The 14,848-nt window shown below is 41.3% G+C and overlaps 2 protein-coding genes and 1 long non-coding RNA gene across 6 annotated transcripts in view; 1 reads left to right on the forward strand and 2 right to left on the reverse strand.

Moving 5' to 3' along the window:
- The window catches only part of abat (4-aminobutyrate aminotransferase), a 30,251-nt gene extending 25,988 nt beyond the window's left edge, over positions 1–4,263 (reverse strand). The window contains exons 1-2 of one of the 4 annotated variants that reach the window (XM_032587833.1): positions 4,135–4,263; positions 3,549–3,603 (exon numbers count right to left, since the gene is read on the reverse strand). The gene's annotated coding sequence lies outside the window, so the exon portion shown is untranslated. Of the gene's footprint in view, positions 1–3,548; positions 3,620–4,134 lie in introns of all 4 variants that reach the window. The other 3 variants (XM_032587831.1, XM_032587835.1, XM_032587834.1) reach the window with 3 other exon arrangements.
- Positions 4,228–5,275, forward strand: LOC116735758 (uncharacterized). The gene is made up of 2 exons (XR_004342421.1): positions 4,228–4,976; positions 5,190–5,275. It is a non-coding gene; the product is annotated as an uncharacterized LOC116735758 (long non-coding RNA).
- Positions 5,276–8,807: 3,532 nt separating this feature from the next.
- The window catches only part of carm1 (coactivator-associated arginine methyltransferase 1), a 28,646-nt gene continuing 22,605 nt past the window's right edge, over positions 8,808–14,848 (reverse strand). Inside the window, exons 12-16 of the mRNA XM_032587829.1 lie at positions 14,620–14,709; positions 14,397–14,509; positions 11,170–11,247; positions 10,468–10,536; positions 8,808–10,389 (exon numbers count right to left, since the gene is read on the reverse strand). Of these exons, the coding sequence (XP_032443720.1) occupies positions 10,250–10,389; positions 10,468–10,536; positions 11,170–11,247; positions 14,397–14,509; positions 14,620–14,709 (490 nt within the window). The 3' untranslated portion in view covers positions 8,808–10,249. The remainder of the gene's footprint in view (positions 10,390–10,467; positions 10,537–11,169; positions 11,248–14,396; positions 14,510–14,619; positions 14,710–14,848) is intronic.

Below are 14,848 nucleotides of genomic sequence, written 5' to 3' on the forward strand. Positions count from 1 at the left end.
ATGCTATCCAAGCATCTTCCAATGTTTTCCTCCTCTCTTCTAATGGTATTTTTTTCAAATCAATATTCCCATATATTTAACTTTGGACTTAACTGTAATGGAGGCAACAGACGCCTCAGAGCCTGAATGGATCGGCAGAAGTTCACATTTATCAATACTGAGAGGCAAACCAGACGCTCTGGAAAACATTAAAAGCTACTGCAGTAACTGCTGTGGAAACTATTACACGTCCTGACCTATGGGTGGTGCTATTATCAAGGACTGTAACTTTTAACTCGGTGACCTCAAAAGTGAATTAGAGTGCTAGAGCAGACACACCACATACAGAGGCTACAGTCCTCTACCCAGTGGTACCTGGTTCGATTCCCAGCCTGGGACGTCCGCTGCATATCTCCTTCTTCCTGTCTAGCCACTGTTGAATAAAGGCCACTAGTGCCACAAAAAACCCATGTGGCGCACACACACGCACACATATATATAAGAATTAAAACCTGAGTTTTTGCTGCAGCTAGCTAAAAGGTTAATTGGGCATATCTAAACATAGCAACAGATAATTGGATGAAAGTTACTTCTTTTTTTATTTTAAACAACTTTGGCAAATGTCCAACTCTACTGGGGACTTTAGTTAGATGAGGCTTATTTCACTAAATGTCTGAAAGGATCCTGATGGAAGTAGTCACAGACTCAGGATAATGACATGAGGATGCAGAGTCAATTCAAGAATAAATCCTGAGTCTTAAGGTGGTTTAACAGCAACAACAAAATAAAAAATTTTATTCCTAAAAACATTGTGAGGATTTACATCAAGTTATCATCCCAATATTTAATGTCATTTTCAATTTATCTAAATTTTCTCATATGCAACTTATTTTCAATACATGTTGGGAATGTTGTCTTGATAATATTTAGGTTTTGGACTTTTCCGTTACCCCTCAGGTCACAGACAACGGATTATTGGCTAACAGAAGCTAAAAACAGGACATCCAGCATCTTGTAAATAACTTTTAGAGAAAACTGGACTTGATGTTTCTGCCATTTGTAAACATCTGAGATCAGGAACAACTTTCTCATCTCAGTTTTTTCCTTGACTTCATGTCAGCATATTAGCCTCAACATTTTATGTCCTTTATGTTTTCTGCCTAAGTTGCGTTCACACAAAGGAGATAAAGAGATCTCTGTTACATAATGTTCCTCTGATGGTCAGAGTAGTCTCCAAAGGATTTCCATTCATAACCTTTACACAACACGTTAGTGTGTTAGAATGGAGCGACAGCTGTACCATCTCTAAATGTTCTTGCTCAAATCTTTTCTATCTAATATTATATTGAAAGACTCTGTAATGTACTGATAACACCAGAAGTGTTGTTCAGAGCCTGTGTTTTCTGTTTGGGCTTCCTGAAGTATTCTTTTTAAATTGCACATAAATGATGATCACTGAGATGAGATCAGAGATCAAACACTTTAACATTTCACTGATATTCTGGAGCAAAATTTAGGTGTCTTTTGTGTATCATGTGACTACCATTGACTACCCCTTGTGCCCTCACTCATTGCTATTCCACAGTGAGAAGTAAGTCAGGAAGTGCCAACCTGTCACCATGGCAACACTCCAGGCAAAAAGGGGGGTCTGTATAAGCTTTGTTGTGTAAAAGGAAAAACTAACCAAGAATCAGCTGAGCTGGAGGGTTCTTAGAACATGTTTTATATAATCCGTTCATTTTCTAGAGCAGCTCTCTGCTTTCAGGTTGTTCTGTGTCAACAGGATTTCAGCCTCATGCTGATAACTTTATCATATTAGACTCAACAAAGTGTCACCTGAGGTCATGCAACTGATACATGGGCGGTCTGAGCTGGAGGAACGTGTCTAACAACATCTACACACAGCTCACACTTCACTGGCAGATTTCTCTGACCTCCGACCTGCTGACGCTGACATCTTGCTTCATGTCTCTAAATGTTCACGATTAAATAAAGCAAACAAGAAGCAAAGAAGAATAATTTGCGGTTCCCAGGTTGTGTGTGCTTAATAAACTCATATCTACTGTATATCTGACTGTCTAATCAGTGTTCAGAGCTGTTTCTGTGATTATTTCAGACAAAGTTATCCTAGTAACAAGATTAACTTCTGTCAATGTCATAATGTTCATGTTGATGGATAGTTGTAATTCCTCTAATTTCTCTGACAGGAGCTTAAGATGTGCCTGAAGGCCGTGTATCAACATGTTGATGATAAAGCTTAACTAAAACTGGTCTGCTCCAGTCTGAAGTGGCCTGCCCTTGATGAGCTGAAATTGCATCGACGAGAAAACTGTTGCATAATCCCAGCTGTAGCGTTCAATAACACCGCGGAGCCTGAACTACTGGATTCAGTTACGCTGTGACTGAGACAGAAATGTCTCTGAAGGTAAAAAAAAAAAGCAAGATATTAATAAAACTGTAGATCTGAAACTGAAATCTTAGAACTCTACTGAGTCCATATAACACCGCATATAGCTGAATAGTGTAACTAAAATCACATTTTTACAGTAAGTATCAATATAAAAGGTAAAGGTTAAAGTTCAAACCTAACAACACATTTATGAAATTTATGAAAGCTTAGAATAACATTTTAATGAAGTTATTCATTAAAATAATGAAGTTATTCATTAAAATAATGAATAACTTCATTATTTTAATAGTTTTTCCATTGACTACCAAGAAAGGTATCAATGATTTTTGGCGAGCAATTTTACTAAGACGTAAAAAAGGTGTTCCTTTTAAGATTGATCTGGTTCTGGTTCTGGTGCGGTGCGGGTCCTTCACAGCTGTGTGTAGGCTCTGGGAGCTCTGACTCCAGCTACAGTCCAGGTCCTCTCAGGGCTACAGTGATTCCTGTTTCTTGTTCATCTTTTCCTGACACACTTTTTCCTTCCACTCATTTTTCCATGAATATGACTGAGCACAGAACTGTGAACAACATGCTTCTTTAGCGATGAGCTGCTGTCAAATACTACCAGTCCTCCCTTTGATATTTAGACTACAACTGAACGTTTCAGAAAAAAACTAAGCAAAAAAATTCGTTCTTTTTTTTTATTTTATGAAATATTCAAATTTTTTGAAAATGACATTTGGCTTTGATTATTTGGAAGCCATATTAATCTAAATTAACATAAATAAACATGTAAAATATATGAAGGTTTAACTTTTTGAACTGAATTACTTAAGTTAACTTTGAGATGATAATTCAGTTTAGTGAGATGTATCAATATATGGTCAACATTAATGAATGAATGAATTAATTAATGAGACAGGCCTGTAGTATGTGATGAAAGTTTATGGCTGCAGAACAGACTCCAGCCGGAGATAAAATAAGACTGATTACAGAGTTCTTTTATCTGCATGTTTCCCTTCTTCAACAACCAGGGAACAGAAGTTGACTGGTAAAGGCGGTCAGTAAGAAATGATTATGTAAGCTGTCGAACATATCACAGGTGCATTGTTGTGAACCTGCAGTGTCTCCTGTGTATATCCAAGCACCTAGAAATGATCTGTGCGTTTGAATTTCTTACCAGATGCCCTGAAGGCGTCAGACAGACGGAAGTCCTGGATGGAACAGAACAGGACCTGGAGCCACAAACACCTGATTAGCAAAGACATTAAAAAAGGGAGGGGAAGCTAAATGTTGTTTAACGCAACGTTACTAACAAATTTGTGTTGGGATCAGAGCAGGCTGAATGTAGAGTTAAATCTGTTCATTTATCCCCACTAGTCTCCCGCCCTCTACTCTCTCCCCCCCCCAGGCTAAATCCACATCATTGCGACTCTGAAACTTGTTAAAGATGCTGAGAAAACTCCTTCTAATGACTGAGCGCGTACAAATCTGGTTCTGACTGGATCCTGCCGGTTCATCCGGAACACATTAATATTAATGCGGGCCAGCCGGGCTGACAGGGATATGTACCGGCAGGATATATCCCACTCACACAGATGCGGGAACGGGCAAAACCGCGCTCGCGCCGTGGACGCCCCATCCCCGCCGACCAGATGCTAGAAGTGTTCCTGAGCGCGTGCACAAACATCAACGCCACGCGGCAGAGACCTGGTCCATCCGAGCGTCTCGTGCGGCTTGCCAGCGCAGAGCAGCCGAGTACTTACCGGTGATGAGCTCCAGCAGGAGGACAGCGTGTACCGCTGCGGGACTGAGGCGTGTTGGTACCGAGTGAGAGTCTGAGTGAGAGTCCCTAACTGCCAGGGGAGCACCGGGGAGGGGAGGGGCTTGTTCTGCCGGCCCCTGACACCATCTGCCCTGCTCTATCTCTCCATCTAAAATAAAACACCTCTGCTGGGTTTAGAGCCACATCCTGGAACTATTCTCCCATACTCCAACTATATTCTCTCACTTTCTGACTTAAAATCAGATTAGATCTTTCTTTTTATAAATTACAATCAATATTCTGATTGTGAAAGGGGAGTACTATGTACATCTGAAGATATAAAGGGCATTATAAATAAAATCTTGTATTTCTCCATTAGATTGCCATCTTATAGTACAATAAAATAACAGTGTTACTTCAGTTATACAAATGCAGAATATATTTTTAAAAATGACTTAAAAGAAATGTCTTCACAATTTGATGCCTTGAAATTGACCTCTGCCTCTTTAAGAAGCTCCTTCTCCTTCCAACACTCCACCTTCAGCATGTCATGACAACAAAGCCATTCCATAATGCCATTTACATCCATTTTTAGGAGAGTTGGACAGAGAAATAGTTCATATGATGAGCTCAGCAGACTCCATTTACACCAGGTGTTCACTAATTGCCTCTGCCACTAGTCTGGAGGAGCTATGCTATGTAAGGTGGAAGTCCAAGACTGCGGCTTCAAGGAGGAGCTTTGGTTAAATAGGCGGTGTTAAGTGAGAGCAAGCTTTTAGGCCCCCCATGAATCGTTGCCATGGGAGAGTCAAGGAGTTCTCAGACATGCATGAAACACTCTAGGTCAGTGGTGCCCAGAGTGGGTCCTGGAGGGCCGGCATCCTGCATGTTTTAGTTCTCTCCCTGGTTTAACGCACCTGGATCAAATGATGGCTCGTTAGAAGGCCTAAGAAAAACATTGACATGCTGAGAAGCAGCGTTACTACCACCAGGGAGAGAACTAAAACGTGCAGGATGTCAGCCCTTGAGGACCGACGTTGGGCACCCTTGCTCTAGGTACATTTATGACGACAAACGTACCCAGCATTCCCAGTCATATATGATGGCAGTGGAGGCCATCAGAGCAAAGTCACTGGCATGTCGATGAAACCAGTTAGAGATGATTGGAGCTCTGAGACACAGTGGATCATCCTGCTGGAAGCCGCCATCAGAGGACCGGCTGACAGTGATAAACTTTAGTATCAATCGTTTATAAATAGCTGGGATTGTTTATAAAGGGATGCATTATGTAAAATTTAAATGTTGAACTTTATATCATATCTATATCATACCATTATTTCCTCATCAAAACATACCAGGATGTTGCTTTGAATCTTTTCTGCATGTTTGAGAAATCCTTTAGTCTCTTGTTGCAGCCATGGGGTGGGGGGGCCCAAACGCAATTTCTCCAAAGATCCTCCTATAAGCTTCAGTCTCCAGCTGAGCTTCCACCTCACAGAGAACTCCTCTCCCCTCACTCAGCTCCTCCAGACTAGCAGAAGCAATTAGTAATTACCTGGTGGAACTGCATACTTGTAGCTAGTTTATTGTACTAGCTACTTCTCAGTCCAACATTCCCAAGAACAGTTGTAAACTCCATAATGGAGAATTTATGTGATGACTACATGAAATAAAGACCATAGTTTGTGAGGCAGGAGTGTGTCTAACCATGTGAACAGCAGCAACACAGGGGACTGTTCTCTCACCATTTCTCTTCTCTCTGTACACTTCAGATTTCCAGCACAAGTCTGACTTGTGTCATCTACAGAAATGACACATATATTGTTTTTCAACCCTCTGACGCTTTACAATGAAATCAGTCATTCCCCTTCACACACACACATTTACACACTGATGATGGCAAGCTACTGGACTGTTACTACAGACTGACAGAAATACTCAGATAATACTGCAGCATCAGAGATGGAAAAGAATCTGAGTACAGAGATCTGGTGGAGCACATTGTGTGGAAACAATCTTATCTTGAAAATAAACTAAATAAAGTTGATTGTTGATTTCAGGAGAAACAGGGTTAGATCAAATCCCATTTTCATCATGGGTGAAGAAGTGGAGGTGGTTGAGAAATATAAATACCTCAGTGTTCATCTGGACAACAGACTGGACCGGAGACGCAACAGTGAAACTGTCTATAAGAAGGAACAGAGCAGACTGGACTTGTTGAAGCTAAGATTCTTCAAGATTTGAAGCAAGATGCTGCAGATCTTCTATCAGTCTGTTGTTCAGAGCGTCATCTATTTTGCCATCATCTGTTGGGGCAGCAGCATCAGAACCAGGGACCTAAAATGACTCGGACCTGATAAAGGCTAGTTCTGGTTCTGTTCAGGGGACAACTGTGGAACCTTTGGAGATGATGATACAAAGAAGGATTTTACAGAAAATCAAGAAAATTATGGAAACCACTGAGCATCCTCTTCGTCACTGCTAGAAAAACTGTCTTCAGTCGGAGGCTGTAACACAGACAGCTACAGGAGACCCTTCTTGCCAAATGACATCTACAAAAACTCTGAGGAATTTGAATTAATGAATGATGGCAAGCTACTTGAGATCCACCGAGTATTTTTGAATTTGAAGGCAGTGTCAGAAAGACCAAGAACTTCTTATTAAAGAAGTTCTTTACTTCTTTAATAAGAAGTGACTTATTAAAGTCAAATTTCTTTTAAGTCATATTTGATTTATGCAGCAGGTAAGTAGTTACTAGATTAGGCTATAAAATGAAGCTGCCTCTTTAAATTATACTTAACTGGTACAAAGTGTGCGAATAACAAAACTCCACACCATTATACCACCACCAACAACCTAAGTCACATATACATGGTTAGACAGAGCAGTTCTTTCATATCGACATTAAATTGTGACCCTGCCATCTAAGTATTTCAGGCCCATCACATTAAGCTTTTTTATAAAGTATCTGTTTATGTCCCGTTTTAGTGAGTCTCATTCTCCTGGTGTGGCCTTCTGTTGCTGTAGCCAGTCTGCCTGACGAGCCCCTGTTCAGTGATGAAGTCTGCTTATTCTACTCCAACACTAAGAGTACTTCCATCCACATAACTGCTGCTCACTGGATAACTGAAGGTTTATCATATAATTTCTCATAGCAGCTGCTGGAAGCCTGACAACAACTACACCATGTTTAGCATTACTTCAATCCACCTTTCTCTGACTTACTGTCGGATCACCTGTTTTAACAAGCCACTAGCAGGTGGATCTGAACGTGGGGGCAGCATGTTTATGACTCCATGATCATCACTCATTTGAATCCTATAAAAGCAAAACATAGCTCAAAACTCTCTGTATATGTAATCATATGAGCTTCATTTTCATGTTCAAGTTGATAGAAATGACTAAATTGTTGGTTCCTAAGGTTCTAATCATCATCCATCTTTTGACCAGTTAAAAGCCTCACTGGGTGAAATATGACGTTTTCCAACATCGCTCACCTTTGAGTTATGGAATATTTGTATTACTGTAGAGTTTATGGCTTGAAGTACTGGAACAAAGACTGGATTTGGTGTTGCAGTACAAAATCTATCTACCTGTAGTGTGGAATGAGAGAACACTGCAACCTCTAGGACTTTCTAAAGTCGCGTCTTGAGCAGAAGAGTCAGTGTCAGACAGCGTCAAACATGTTATTTCTCATTGGTCAACACACACAAATGACAGTAATCCTTTACACTGTTCCATGATCAACAGTGGATGCCACCATTTGAATACAGAGAGCATGAGTCCATGATGAGAGGGACAGTATGACTACAGGCTAACTAGCACATGGAAAACATCGCTTGTGTCCACAGTCTATATTACAAAGAGGAAAGAAGGAACTAAAGTACTACAACATTCCAGGATTCCAGGATGGGTTGGAACATCTCCACATTTAATTTCTTTTTTTTTCTCTTTTTTTTTCTTTTCTTGTGAAAGAGGAAAAAAACAAAAAAACAAAAAATCAAGTCAACAAAAATAGTTCCTACTAAGAGACATTTTCCTAAGCTCTCCTAAAAACTTGCAAAATCAAGTTCCAACAGTTGTGACACTGGAAGTAATGCATAAAAGTGTCAGTCTCTCTCCTTCCTTTCCTGATAAAAGTGGATGTGGGTGGAGGCTATAGACGACGATGATATGCTGATGCTCGTACGGAAGTGAACGGATGAGGAGCTCCGGCTCCCGGACACTTGAGTCTCAGGTAAACGTGAAGTGGGGGACGCAGAGGAGGTTCCGGGGCCACTGCCTTATGCTCCGTTCTTCCAGCTGATTCCTCACAAAGAGCCAGGATGAAGGAGCCCATGCTGAATGTTTCAGCAGAGCAAAACATTCATCACCTTCCATGCTGAGTGTTTAAGCAGAAGAGCGTCTTCTTCTCTCATCTGTTTGCATATAAAGTATATATATATATATATATATATATATATATATATATATATATATGCAGTACAGATCAAAAGTTTGGACACAACTGTGTGTCCAAACTTTTGGTCTGTACTGTATATACTTCCAGTGGAAGTTATGGATAGTAGCAAGCAGTTATGTTAAGTTTTCTATTCCATGTGTGTTTGAGTGAAATGGCTAAAACCTTTCAGAGGTGCAACCATCCTCCATATGAACCTTCTTTTCAAGTTTTTTTTGTTGTATTTTTATGTTTTGGATTTTGTTTACCAGCACTGATATGAAGTTTCAGTAGCTATATATATATATATATATATATATATATATATATATCTGGCTATTTGACTGTAGCTCCATGTCACTGTTTGGTCAACTTCATGCCTTAATCGTCAAACCCATCAAGCTCTTAAGTTGCAAAAGCGAAGTCTAACAAAGTATCTATGTCTAGTTTCTAGTACAGATATTTTTGTACATTTGCATACAACAAAATTAACTTAAAAGTACTTATTCAGCAAGCTATAGGAGCTTGTTTTAAGTCAATCATTCCTTAATATTGATTTGAAAAAGTAATAGTTCCACTGACAGATTTTTTCACTTACAGCATGACATTTTCCCATGTTATAAGTGAAATAATCTGTCAAAAATATGTTCACTAGAAACTGGAGAAAGATGCTTGGTTAGACTTTATGTTTTTGCAGTGTATGCCCATCCAGCCCCACTCACCACAAGTGGAAACAGTTTGTGTTACAGTTTCACAAAACAGCCTATTCATCAATTTAAAGGTTTCCTTCTAGATGATCTGTTCACCATCAGCAGATTAAATTAAGTTTAAAACCAGAAGCATCACCTGACATTTGAGTCTATATGAAAACAGTTGTTGAACACTGCCCCCTGCTGCTGCTAGTAAAGAATGCAGGTAAAAAAACCCTGTTCGTTCCTACAGTGAAGATTATTAGGGTTGATATATAAAAATTAAGTGCACCAACGCTGCTGTGGGTTTTGCTTCATGGTAAATCTTTTAGGTTTGATACAGATATTTAGTTCCTGCCTGGTGAGTCTAGAGGAACATTTGAAGCAGCTTCACCTCATATCGTTTTAAATAACATCTGTAGATCCGCCAGCTTCTATAGACTGGTCATGTGGTAGAGCACAGAGAGCTAATGCTAACAGCAGACATGTTCAGAGGCCTGACAGCATCACTCAGCATGGAAGGTGACCAGCATGGGTCTCCTAAAGGTCTCGAAGCTGCATGTCATTAGAAAACAAGCTGGAGGTGAGTACCGGACTGGGACGGTCTGCGTTCTGCTGAGTGGGCCCGGAGACGAGGGTCACCATGGAAACAGGAAGACAGAAGCCCAAGGCAGAGGGGGTCAGGGTTAGACAGAATGGTGAAGACAACAACTTAAAAGGTCCCGACAGTTAAAAACAGAGCAGAGCAGGAGCAGTATGTGGATGGACTGTGATAACGGTAGATACTGGAGGAGCTCCACAGGGAGGACTACTGGGACGCCTCAGTCTTCAGCAAGACAGGCGTGGACGGATGGACAGGGCAGGGGATGCCAGCACAGCACTAGTTTTGGTTTCCTGGTTTTGGTTGTGAATGGTGAAGGCAGGGGGGGGAGGTTCCTGTCATGCGGGGAGGGACAGAGGGTCCGATATGTCTTTACAAGATCTTCACTTTAACTGCCATAATGCATGGTGTTGCTGGGGATGACCATGGGGGACGCCATGGAGATGGCAGCACCCCCCATGGTGAATTGGTTGGTGATGGGATAGTAGGTACCGCTGCTGCTGGGGCCCGACTGGCCCGTTGTGGCCCCTGGAACAGAGAGCAGAACATGGCTTCATGACGTCTGAGGACCAGGCTTCAGGAGACGTTGTGTGAACGGCAGATTACCTTGGACTATTCCTGTGCTCATGATGGAGCCCATCCTCGAGTGGGTGTGGTTCACTATCCCTGTGTTTACTGGGAGGGGACAGAGAAAGACAGAGAGGACAAAGACAGACAGAGGGGACAGAGACAGACAGAGAGGACAAAGACAGACAGAGGGGACAGAGACAGACAGAGAGGACAGCAGTCAGATTAAAGAATCAATCCTCGCTTCTTAGATGCTATGTAGTAACTATAGCAACCCAAACGCCACCACTACCTAAGGTAACTTGGTAGCATCGGTTAGCACATGATGGAATGTCCTGTGGGCCCGGTCAGGACCGGCACTGCTAGAACCTGCTGCTGTTCTTCAACAGAGCAAAACGTTCCAAACTTTAACTAGTTGAGCTAGTTAAAGTGACGATCATTAAACCTGTCATAATAAACAAATTAATCAATGGTGAAGTAAAACTAACTCAATATTTCTTGATCATTCAGAGGGTGTGCTACATACTGCATACATTTGATCTCAGTCACTTCTAGAATGTTAGAAAAGAAATGAACAAGATCACTTTTCTGAAAATAAAGACATAAGCAGATGTGAAAACAACAGCGCTGTGTATTCAGTTCAGCAGGACCAGCGAGTTTATTTATAACAGCAACACCTAGATAAAACCAGGAGTTGCTTTGCTGGTTCCCTGCATGAGGAGCAGAGAGGCAGACACCTACCTAGAGGGATGAGGTTGTTGTGAGACACTGCTGGGCCGCTTCCAATGACTGTGCTGAGGTCATAAGCTGTTGGCATCCCTGTTGGACACAGCAGACACAGCGGTTAGCATCTACCACTAAGGTTCTCCAAGGTCAGCCAGATTTATCAAACAGAAGCTCCAAATTAAAGCTGCATTTAATCATTCTGAATCCACTTCATCCAATAAAACACCAGAGGAGATGAAGGACACCTGGTACTTATAACTATGTAAGTTTTTATAGAGGAAGTAAAACATCCTGTCCAGGTTAAACACAAATGTTATCATATTTTCAGATGATCAAAAACAGTAAGAGGTAAAAAAAAAAAGAAAAAAAAAGAAAATTAAAACATACATAACAGGGTCTGGAATAGTTCTGTTTGTTCTCTTCCAACTCTGTTGTTTAACAGAAAAATTAAACATGATGATTACTGGAAACTGCTGCTAGTCAAACTGTCTGAGGTTTTGTCAGCAGCACCCACTGAAGCATGCAGCCATGTTTCTAAAAGTCATGACCTCTTCATGGCTCTGCAGCCTGTTCAGCTGATCTGGGTTTCCTTAACGAATCCATGTTTACTGTGAAGGATGTTATTGTGCTCAATGTGGAACACGCCAGTCAAAACGATGACGTCTGCCGGTCCAGTCAGTCATGGTGATAAGGCTGTGTGGTCTTTCGATGACGGACCCTGTGGTGAGCGCCACCAACAGGCCGAACACTGCCATTTAAAGCATCATTTATAAGGGCTGGACAAGAAATCAATCATATATATATACAGTGGTGTGAAAAAGTGTTTGCCCCCTTCCTCATTTCCTGTTTTTTTTGCATGTTTGTCACACTTAAGTGTTTCGGAACATCAAACCAATTTAAAAAATAGTCAAGGACAACACAAGTAAACACAAAATGCAATTTGTAAATGAAGGTGTTTAGTATTAAAGGAGAAAAAAAATCCAAACCATCATGGCCCTGTGTGAAAAAGTGATTGCTGATAACACATCTGACAGTATATTCACCCAACTGAACAAAAGGCTTTAGCTGCTCAACCTCTGACGGCTAGTTGAGCAAGGAGGTCTTTGGTTACCTAGCAACAACCTATTGAGTAACTTGTGCAGCATCAGCTTAAGGTTTTGCCACAGTGCTAATAACTGGCTAAAAATAAAAACAATTGTGTGAAGTAAAAACTGTGGCTAAAACAGGACAGGTCACGTCATCAGTTTGGAAGGATTTCAGATATTCAAAACAAAAAACTCAATAACTATCAATATCTACTGATATGAAAGGCTTATATCGTGATACATTTTTCAGCCATATTGCTCAGCCTTATCATTTATGGTGATAAATTCCTTATGATAAGAATTCTGATTTGTTCAAATAAAATCCAATTAATGATGTTTATATTGTTGAGGCTTTTTTCCCACTGTTTATTTAATGGGAGTATCAATGAATATGCAAATATGATTAAAGGAAGTTACTGTGTGCAGCTTAGTGATAAAAATCACTTTATGCGACTGCTGAGTTAAAGAAGCTCATTACAAATGGGTGTTTCTCAAAAGCAGTATTTGTGTTTGTTGGGGCTTTGATCGATTCATACAGTCACAGCCATTCTGTTACCTAAAAAAGTCATAAGAAATAATTATTTTTGCTATCATAGTGCCACAAAACACCACGACAAAACGTTTAAATCCAGCCTAACTGCCAGGAAGCACTCAGTGGGAGATCGCAGCATCCAGAGCATCAGCATGATCCACGGTATGAGTGAGGCTGGCCCCTGATGGAAGAGTTTGTGTCTGGTAATGGACTGGTTGGGATTCGACTCCAGCTTCCTCTCAGCACATGCCATAGTTCCCCCGAGCAAGGCACTGAACCTCCAGGAAGATCTGAACGACTTTAGTCCATGAATCTCATGCTGCAGATGAAAGCTGATGTCATTTTACTCCACATGACAGTGAGCAAAGTACTGGAGCCTGACTGGAGGTCTGCAAAGACCCATTTATAAAAACCCATCACTGGGAAGGTTCCTCTCATTTCACTTTAAGCTCTCATTAAAATCTTTTCAGACAGAGAAGAGATTGGATGCATGGATTACCCTGATAGATTATCATTCCCTGACCTGAAAGGGGAGGTGTCAGTTAGGGTCAGGTTGATGTAAGTCTGACTTCAATGTTCTGTTCAGGTATACTAAGCATTCTGGATTGAGGGAGTTTGTGGTGGGACAGAAATATGAAGCAGCTTTAAACATGAAATCTGACTGGATTACAGAATGAGGGAAAAAAACCAACTAAAAAACAAGCAATATTACACAAAGGCATGGTGTCAAAAATACCAAGCGTTTGTTGCTTATCATGACACTGTACTTGTCTTTGTATATTTGCAAAGACAAGAGCAAGAAAAAAGTCTGCTTCATTAAATCTTTTGTATTTAACTTTATAAAAATATGTTTTACACATTTGTTAAAACTATTGCCATATCACAACAGCACAGTATGAGACAGATAATCTGAAAAGGTAAAGTTCCACCTCTTCTCAGTAATGACTGCAGAAATAAACAGCACCGTCAAAAACAACCAATCAGAGCCAGGAGGAGGGCTGTAGCGCTGTCAATCATCCTTCTGTAAGCACTGCTCACATCCTTCAATTATTTCTGCTACGCTGCAGCTTCTCTTTGTCAGCAGATCCTGCCATGAATGCTAAGGCTAGTTAGCATGGCAACCGGTGACGGCGGATAAACAGATTTCCTGGAATAGTGAGTTGTTTCTCCACCATTAGCACATTTAGCAGAGAGTACACCAGATTGATTGAGAGCACCAAGCTCCTCCTCTCAGCTCTGATTGGTTGTTTTTGATCCGTGCATTTATTCAGAGGGCACCAGTAGCTCAGGAAGGAGCTCGATATTTTCACAGATTCTCTGTCTCATTCTGTCACGACATGGTGACAGTTTTAATAAATACGTATAAAAACATACTTTTCATGAAAATTACGTACTGCAGCTTTAAGTCTGTTAAATTGTTTTCTAATTGGCTGGATGGGAGGACCTCTGCAGTGCTCTCCCTTCAGTCTCGGCTAGAAAGCTGAGAGACGGTTTCAAGTTCTGCCCAGAGTCTTAAAATAGCCTCATGCCTGGTGGGGGGGCAGGAGGGACTGGAGCCAGACGGAGGGGGGGTGTGTGTGGGGGGTTTGGGGGGGCAGCTTTAATCTGAGTGTTTCTGTGTTCACCTGATCCAGCCATCCCCTGACTCATACTGTAGGTGGCACCTGTGTTCCACATGTTCTCAGAGGGGGAGGTGTAGTGTGAGCCAGGAGGGGGGTTAGGGGTGGTGCCTGTGTACCTGCGCACAGAAACAGACACGGTTGGAGATGAAAGACACACACACAGCAATCTGTGTGTGTGGTCCTAAGGGCACCGTGGCAACCAGCTGCAGTGAGGGGAGGAACTCACCTGAAAAAGGGGTTCTTCAAGTCCAGGAGGTTGCTGGACTTTGATCCGGTCTGGTCCACCTGGGCAACAATACTGATGTCGTAGCTTTGTCTGGAGGGACAGAAGGGATTATGGCAAATATTAATAGAATTATTCAACGAGACACGAGACATGGGTTTCAAAATGTGTAGCGAATAAACATCTGAAAAGCTGCAGCTAAAGCCCAGCTTGTTAAATGGCTAAAACTGAG

The sequence above is a fragment of the Xiphophorus hellerii genome, chromosome 16 (genome assembly GCF_003331165.1).
Source record: "Xiphophorus hellerii strain 12219 chromosome 16, Xiphophorus_hellerii-4.1, whole genome shotgun sequence".
Lineage (NCBI taxonomy): Eukaryota > Metazoa > Chordata > Actinopteri > Cyprinodontiformes > Poeciliidae > Xiphophorus > Xiphophorus hellerii.